This window comes from Caretta caretta, chromosome 1 (assembly GCF_965140235.1).
Source record: "Caretta caretta isolate rCarCar2 chromosome 1, rCarCar1.hap1, whole genome shotgun sequence".
Taxonomy (NCBI): Eukaryota; Metazoa; Chordata; order Testudines; family Cheloniidae; genus Caretta; species Caretta caretta.
Genome location: NC_134206.1, coordinates 212,933,459 through 212,941,139, shown reverse-complemented (window position 1 = coordinate 212,941,139; position 7,681 = coordinate 212,933,459). Strand labels below are relative to the sequence as shown.

At 49.5% G+C, this 7,681-nt stretch overlaps 1 protein-coding gene across 3 annotated transcripts; it reads left to right on the top strand.

Moving 5' to 3' along the window:
* Positions 1 to 46: 46 nt before the first annotated feature.
* Positions 47 to 4,016, top strand: RBP5 (retinol binding protein 5). 3 transcript variants are annotated; one of them, XM_048821493.2, is made up of 5 exons: positions 47 to 180; positions 776 to 1,058; positions 2,223 to 2,407; positions 2,949 to 3,050; positions 3,830 to 4,016. In XM_048821493.2, exons 2-5 carry the CDS (start codon positions 986 to 988, stop codon positions 3,881 to 3,883), a joined length of 414 nt encoding a protein of 137 aa, XP_048677450.1. In that variant the 5' UTR covers positions 47 to 180; positions 776 to 985; the 3' UTR covers positions 3,884 to 4,016. The 3 variants fall into 3 exon arrangements, with proteins under 3 accessions (XP_048677450.1, XP_048677442.1, XP_048677459.1); XM_048821485.2 differs by having other exon boundaries at positions 49 to 180; positions 2,178 to 2,407; XM_048821502.2 differs by lacking the exon at positions 47 to 180 and having other exon boundaries at positions 820 to 1,058; positions 2,178 to 2,356.
* The last annotated feature ends 3,665 nt before the right edge of the window (positions 4,017 to 7,681 follow it).

Below are 7,681 nucleotides of genomic sequence, written 5' to 3'. Positions count from 1 at the left end.
GGAAGGGACCAATGGTGGGGAGGCGAGCCACAGGGGTGGGAGACAATCTTTTCCTCCTCGCTGCAAGCTCGAGGAGGCTGGGGGAGCAGAGCCTGGGGGTGAGGGGCAGAGGTGCTGGAACTAGGGGCGCTGCTGCACCCCCTGACTTGAAGTGGTTTCCATCCTGTACAGGGTTCACAGGTTGGTTCAAAGGCTCTCAGCACCCGCACTAAACAAATTGTTCCAGAGCCCTTGGTGAGGGGCTCTGCAGGGGCGCTGGCAGCGCGGCGGGGGGCGGGTGGATTGAAATAGCGGGGGCGCTGCAGCGTAGTGCTGAGAGGCAGCGGTAGAGCTGTGTGTGAAGGGTGGAGGGCACCTGCGCTGGGAGGGGACGAAATAGCAGGGCTCTCCAATTTCCCATGGTTCCCCAGACTCAGTCAGCAGCCCTGGCCACAGCAGTCATGAAGCTCAACCTGATAGGGAGTAAGTGCCTGGGTGTCTCCCGGGTTGGGCAGTGACAGGGCACTGCCGTGGGGAAGCTCACAGCTGCCGGGGTGTCTCCCGAGTTGGGCAGTGACAGAGCACTGCTGTGAGTAAGCTCACTCTGTCCGAATTATGGAGAGAGGACGCCGGCCAGACACTTCCTGGTTGGCACCCATGAGTTAAAAATTCCAGTGTGGAAGGCCCGGGAAGCTCAGCCTGGTGTCTGATCGCTTGTTGCTCCCCCTGGTCCTTCACACACTGAAGTGGAGGTGGCAGGAACATAGCGAGCCCCAGCCCTTTCTGTGTTCCCCAGTAAGGAACGATGGGACTCTTACGGCAGCAAGACGCCTGTCCATAGGGCTGCTATATAACACCTCCCACCCCAAGACTAAGGGAGAGAAAGCAGGAAAGGAACCAACGAGGAGGAGGGAGTCCAAGGTCCCCAGCTTTGTCTCGGTCTCATCCCTTCTGTTCTCCTTCCCTTATCTCATTCCAACCATCAATTCTGCCCATCTGCCCTGTGATGCCTCCCAATCTGACCGGCTATTATCGATTCGTCTCCCAAGACAACATGGACGGTTACCTTCGGGCTTTAGGTAACCACACCCTTCCCTGGTTGCTTCCCCCTTCTATCTTTTCCACCCCTCCCTCTCCAAAGATGTCACCTCCCAGGGCACCCCAAGGGGGGTGGGATTTTTCGACCCCCCCCCTCCCCCGTCCCGTTGACTTTAAGCATCAGAGGAGTAAGATTCTGGAACAGTTTCCCAGCAGGAGTTAGGGATGGGGGAAGCAAACAATTAGTTTTTCGAAAGAGCTGGAGAAATTTAAGAGGGATTGTAAAATGGGTTGTTTGTGATGGCGGACAGCAGGGCTCGGTAGCCCTGAGTTCCCTTCTGGTTTATGTCTGATCTTCCTAAAATCTCATGCTCCTGGGTTTCAGCCAGTCACCTGCAGGGGTCAGGAAGAGAACCCCGCCTGTCCCCGGGCACATGTATTCTGGGATTTGGGGCTTTTTTGTCTCCTTCCTCTGAAGCATCAGAGATGGCCCCAGCTGGAGATGGGATGTTGTGCGGGCAAGGTCTCTGAGGTGGCATTGATTATTCTCTCTCACATGCTTAGCTGGCTGGTTCTTGCTCACATGCTCAGGGTCCAATTATGTGGGGTCAGGAATCTTCCCCCAGGTCAGCTTGGCAGTGACGGGGGGGGGGAGCTGCCTTCTTTTACAGCGTGTGGGTGTGGGTCACTAGCCAGGATTTTCCCGTTATTTCTCACATAATCACTTCCCTGCCATTGTGGGGCCTCAGACACAGGTGGTGCACCCTGGTCCCTCCTATTCTCTGCCTGTGGCACACAACAGTCTAGTCTCCTGGCAGTTGTAATACTTTGGTCTAATTTTGGTTGTCCAGTTTAGGGTGTGGGTGCTGAGTGGTGTTGGTGACCTGTGATACATGGGAGGTCAGACTAGATGATCTGGTGGGACTTTCTGGCCCTAAACTCTCTGACTATGAACCCAGTCTGTGCAGGAGGGGTGGGCAGTCTGAATTGGGCAGGTGGAACCTGCTTGGAGAAGAAAATGAGATGTATTGATTGGGCAGTGAGGGTCATTAAGGAGAATGTAGCAAGAGAACCAAGGAGGAGCAGGGAAGGGCACTGCTATGGGAAGCTCACTGCTGCCAACACCCCATTATCTGTTCCCTCCACCTCACCCCACCTAGACATTAATGTGGCCCTGAGAAAACTGGTTTGCTTCCTGAAGCCAGACAAGGAGATAATCCATGCTGGAGATCACATGACCATCCGCACAATCACCTCACTGCGCAACTACATTATGGACTTTGACCTGGGAAAGGAGTTTGAAGAGGACCTGGGGCCAGTGGATGGACGCAAGTGCCTGGTGAGAGGGCTGAGAGGACCGACCAGCGACTTAAAGGGCAGCTTGACTGTGGTCAGTGGCCCGGGCTTTGCCTAATAATCAGAACAATCCTGTTTCTGATGCAGGAGCCAGAGTAGACTTCAGCTCAGAGCTATGCTGGATCTGACAGGCTAATAGCTAATGTGTTCAGGTCTAATGATGAATATGTGTGATGAGCAGGGAAATGAGAGTTAAGGTTAAATAAACAATAGAGCCCAGAAGTCTAAAATTTCAGGACCCAGATACCCTTAAATCTATCCCCTGCAGCAATGCCCTGAAAAAAATCAGAAAGTCAGATGATTTATCCACTGGAACAAACAGATTCATCGCATGTCATGAAATGTCTGACCTGATAAGATACTGAGGTTGCTCAGCATACATGAGAAACAGACCCAAGGGATCTAAAGTTAGGAACACAACAAAAAAACCCTTCAAAACAGGAGCTGCATTTGAAAATGTCTTAGAGGGAGGGGCAGGTAGTGGGTCAGTGTAGAAAGGTGACAGTACAAAGAAGCAGACAAGGTCTTTTCCTATGCCTGACAGTGTTGCCTGTCTCTCCCCCAACCCCTTTCAGACAGTCGTCTCCTGGGAAGGGGATCAGCTGGTATGTGAGCAGCAAGGAGAGAAGAGGAACCGGGGCTGGAGGCATTGGCTAGAGGGGGACCATCTGCATCTGGTGAGACGGAGCTCTGAGTAGGGTGCGGCACACTAACACCCCAGAAAGGGGAGTCTCAAGAGGGGATTCACTAGGGGAATGCCAGAGGCTCAGAATGGGATGATCATTCCTCCCCTCCTTGGATCCCAAGCTAGGCCCCATAGGTTATGCAGAGTTTCTCCAGGCAACAGCCACTTCACACAAACATCCTTCTGTAGGGTTCAAAAGTTGACTAGGCTGAGCTCAGTGTGAATCGGCCAATGTCCCTGCCCTGCCCTGAAATTTGACTGTTGCTCCTGGGGCTTTGTGAGAGGAAAAGGGAAGAGATGAATCAGACACAAGGTTTCCTGTGTGTGACACTTAAAACCTCAGCAAAACCTCTTAAGACACAAAGAGAAAAATGGAAATACAGGGAGGCTATGGGTAAGGGCAATGGATCACTGACAGAGCTGCGTGGGGTGAGGGGCAGGAATACAATACCAGAGAGGCTGTGGGTTACAACTATGGGGCACTGCCAGAGCTGCATAGGGGGCAGGGGTTCAATAGCAGGGAGGCTGTGAGTAAGGGCTCTGGGGCACTGGGAGAACTATGGGGCACTGGCAGAGCTGCATGCAGGTGGCAGCCAGGACTGGAATAGCAGGGAGGTTGGTGTGGGTCAGGTTTGAGGGGCATTGGCAGTGCTGTGTGCAGGGGGAGCCAGGACTGGAAAGCATGAGAACTGTGGGTTTGAACTGAGAAGCCCCAGCAGACCTGCCCAAAGTCTCTTCTTTTATCTCCCTCCCTCCCTTTCTTCTTCCCAGCGCATGACAGCAGAAGATGAGGTTTGTGTACAGATCTTCCAGAAAGTGAAGTAACCACAACACCTTCCCAGTACTGGGCACTAACCCATTTGGACAGAACTAGTTTCATTGCAGAGTCAAGACCAAAGCTATCAAATCTGCTCCCCACCCCCCCCTGCTTTGGAATAAAAAATACAAGTGGCCAAAACCTCTGTTGAATTGTGTTTCCTTATTACTGTCTACGTTCATCTTGCATCTAGGTGCCAAAGCATGTGACACCCAGCTTACATTCTCCAGCCCACTCTCTCACTCCCTGGGGACTGGGAGCCCTGCAGAGTTGGTTTTGGTGCCTCTTAAAGGTTAGTGCCCTGGCCCTGTGCTGTCATATGGGAGACCCAGATTTGGTTCTCCGTTCTGGTCCCTACTCCTTAGTGCTGGGAGAGAAGCTGAGGCCAGGGGTTAGTGCTCCATGGTGATGTGCTGTGCAGACAAGTTGAGACCCATCCACAGGCGAATTCCACAGTGAGGAGAGCCCCAGATCTGTCTGCAAAGAAGTGAGGGGACAATAAAAGAGAGGGGGAATTTCTGATGGCTGGGGCAGTCTGTGGGATGAGGGGGGGTCCCAATCAGTGTGAGAAGGAAAAGAAGGAGGGAGGTCATGGGGGTGGGGAAGTGAGGGAGGTCTGTCTGTGGAGTGGGAGGGAAATGTGGCTTCAGGTTTCAGTGAGATCCTTTCAGAATAAGAGCTCTGGTATCGCAGCCAGAGGGGAGGGGTGGAGAAAGGTGGAGTGGTGCAGTCACGGCTTGTCTGAACTCCAGATGGAAGGGGGAAACTGGGCCCAAATGGGAAGTGAATCTGCCTCACCCCCAGGGGCAGGGCTGTGGAGCAGCTGGTGAAGAGAGGGGCCTAGGGCTTGTCTTGCCTGAGCGATCCCATTGCTACCTTCACCTTGTGCTCTCTTCAGGCTGGGCGGGGGGTGGAGAATAGGGCAGGGGCCAGACCTCTCGTGGTCAGAAGGAAGCTAGGGTTCCATGGTCAGCACATCTCTGCCCATTCATCAGAAGGAGAGTAATCCTGCCCTATAAACCTGGACCCCCAGCATTCTCAGGACACATGCTGACCCCTAGTGGCCACTGCTGATATCCAGCACTTCCCTTAACCTCTGAGTCCCTCTCTGGATTGGAACTGAATTGGAACCAAAGACCATCTGGGAAGCAACATTACCAGCCCAAACAGTCAAAAATAATGAGTTAGACCCCCCCAAATCACAGGGATTCTAAGTCATGGGATTTTATACAATAATAAATGTTTTCTCTGTATTTGCTTTTGGAATTCTGTACCTTTAGGGGTCACATTTCCAACCTTTTCTTTGCAACACTGAGGGTTAGAAATTAGAAATTCATTTATTTAAAATGAAAGGTGAGAGACTCATGACCCCCAGGAGCTGGGGCTTTAAAATAAATGTAAAATTCATGGGACACATTACTATTACAACATTCCAAAAATTGGCAACCCTGGAAGGACCCTTCTTCCCACTGAAGGAGAAAAACTGGAACTGGTCCCCATGCCCCCGGCAATGGACTCTTCTCCTCCCTCACTCCATCTGCCTCACCTTGGCTGCCCCAGTCACTCTGTGCTAACAGCCTCTCCCTGCAATCCAAGGGTGAGGAGTACAGGTGAGGAAGGGAAAGTTTCCTGTAGGGTAAAAGATTCATTTGAAAGCAGTGCCTCAGAGGGAGGGGGGCCCTGATAAACACACCCTGGTGGGAGCCCAGCAAGCCTCTGGAAAATTAAGCTTTTGGAGAATTTTCAGGGTTACTTGTGCCCTCCACAAAAGGTCCAAGTGACTCTTTTAAGCTGGAAAGTTCATGTTCTCTCCAACAGCTGAATTCAAAACCAGCATTCCCAAGACAGCTGCTTTGCAGGGAAACCATCAGCCTATGAGGAGAATCTCAATGCTAAGTACACATGAGAACAGAGAGGGTTAGGAGCTGTAACCGGCTGTAAAGACAGCTACTCCCATGGAAGTGAAATGGCATGACAGCCACATGCAAACAGATTCTCACACCCATGGCATGCTGAGGCCACAAAAGAGAGGCATCTGGCCTGGTATTGAAACATTTCTGCCTTCTTTATGAACATGTAAACCCCAGACCTGACTTGTAGCACACACACTTCCGCACTCACCCTATTCTAGTCTTAGGCTCCTTCCACACACACAATTGCATTTCACATAGTGATGTTCCTTTGTAAGACTGTGGGAGACCCAGATGTTATGTTACGAGCTGATGTTATGAGCTGCTTTCACACAGTGTCCTATGGGTGTCATTCCCATGGGTATTATCACTTTCCCTCCCAGCAGTGCCCTGGGGGAACAAGGTTCCTTGTCATCATGTCTGGTGGCAGCAAACTTCCCTGCAAACAGTGCCCTGTAGCTGCAAACTTTGATGCTCTATGGCTACAAGCTTCCTTGCCAATAATGCTCTATGACCCTAAACTGGGCCCCATTGGTGCCCTGTGGCTGTGAGCTTCCCTCCTACTGGTGCCGCGTTGATATAAGTTTCTCTCCTAGCAGTGTCCTGTGGCTGAAAACTTCCATACAGATTGTGCCCATTGGTTGTGAGCTTCATTCCTGATGGTGTCCTGTGCCAGAGAGCTTCCCTCCAGGGCCTTGATTGGGGCTGCCTGAGAATGTGCATCATGCACAGGAAAGCACTCAAAAGTCAGGAAATGCCAGAGTTAATATTGCCCATTTAACCTTAACTCTGGTCCTGTGTGTGTACATTATTATGAGAGTCATTAATTACAGGGTCACATGTTCTTTTTCAGACAATATAACAATATATATAATGTACAGTTTCTCTACAGCCTTAAATACACATGCATAAACATCTCAAAATGCTTCCTTCACCCTCGGACACTTACATTATTTCATTGTTGTGACTTTTTTCATGGACTTGGACTCTTTACTGTGGATTCCCAGAAAAATAGTGTTAAGCTTGAGAAGTATCAGTGTCTTTAAAGAAAAATCTGTAAGACATCAGTGACATTTTAGAGACCCCAACATTAGAAAGCCAGGAAAATCTAAACTGAAAGCTCATGTACAGAGGAACAATAATATTGGGCTTGAGCCTTCTTCCCTACTGTATGAAGAAAGCCTGAAAAATTGTTTGTTTTTACTGTTTTTTTTCACATTCATAATTCAGTTCTTGTAAATCCTATTTCCCTTGGAAGACTCTGTAGACAACTGCAGAACAACCAGAGAGGCCTGACTAATTGGGAGAGAGGAAGGTATTTGTATTCATAGTGTTTTAAACTCTCTGAGCTTTGTTTATTATCATTAACACTTATTTAACACAAATGCAGAAGAAACAGCTGAAAGAAAACTTCTCTTTGTTAAAGATTTAACATTCCTGTTTCCTCATCAAGGAAGCTGCTGATTCACACCTCTGAGGAGCTCTTCAGCAAAACAGTAAGGCAAAGACCTGGCAGTATTGATATTTCTAAGGTAAAAAGGAGCAGTTTTTAAATTTTTTAAGAATAACATTTCAAACCTTCTTCCCACAACAGAAAAATGCCTCAAAAACGAAGGGCAGGAAGAACACAGATCCTATTTCTTTTTCCTTTTTATGATACCTTTAAAAACAAAACTCCCCCCAAAATTGCACTTTAATATAGGGAAATTTCCAGTTAAGTGTCTCTTGAGCAACCTTATCTATACACACACAAATGTGTACAACTCTGTTGGATCTTGTTTTAAAAAAAAAAAGTTCATGGCCACAGTTCCAGCAAAGAGACAGCAGAGGGCAGCAGAATGTGGACTAATGAAACCCATTCACGTTGCCAATTGCTTTGTAACCTAACTGTCTCTC

Bases quoted from the DNA above. Each gene is read 5' to 3' on its own strand.
- RBP5 (XM_048821485.2), top strand. From the start codon at position 986: ATGCCTCCCAATCTGACCGGCTATTATCGATTCGTCTCCCAAGACAAC. The intron at 1,059-2,177 runs GTAACCACACCC...CACCCCACCTAG, and splicing joins CGGTTACCTTCGGGCTTTAG to ACATTAATGTGGCCCTGAGA. The intron at 3,051-3,829 runs GTGAGACGGAGC...TCTTCTTCCCAG, and splicing joins AGGGGGACCATCTGCATCTG to CGCATGACAGCAGAAGATGA.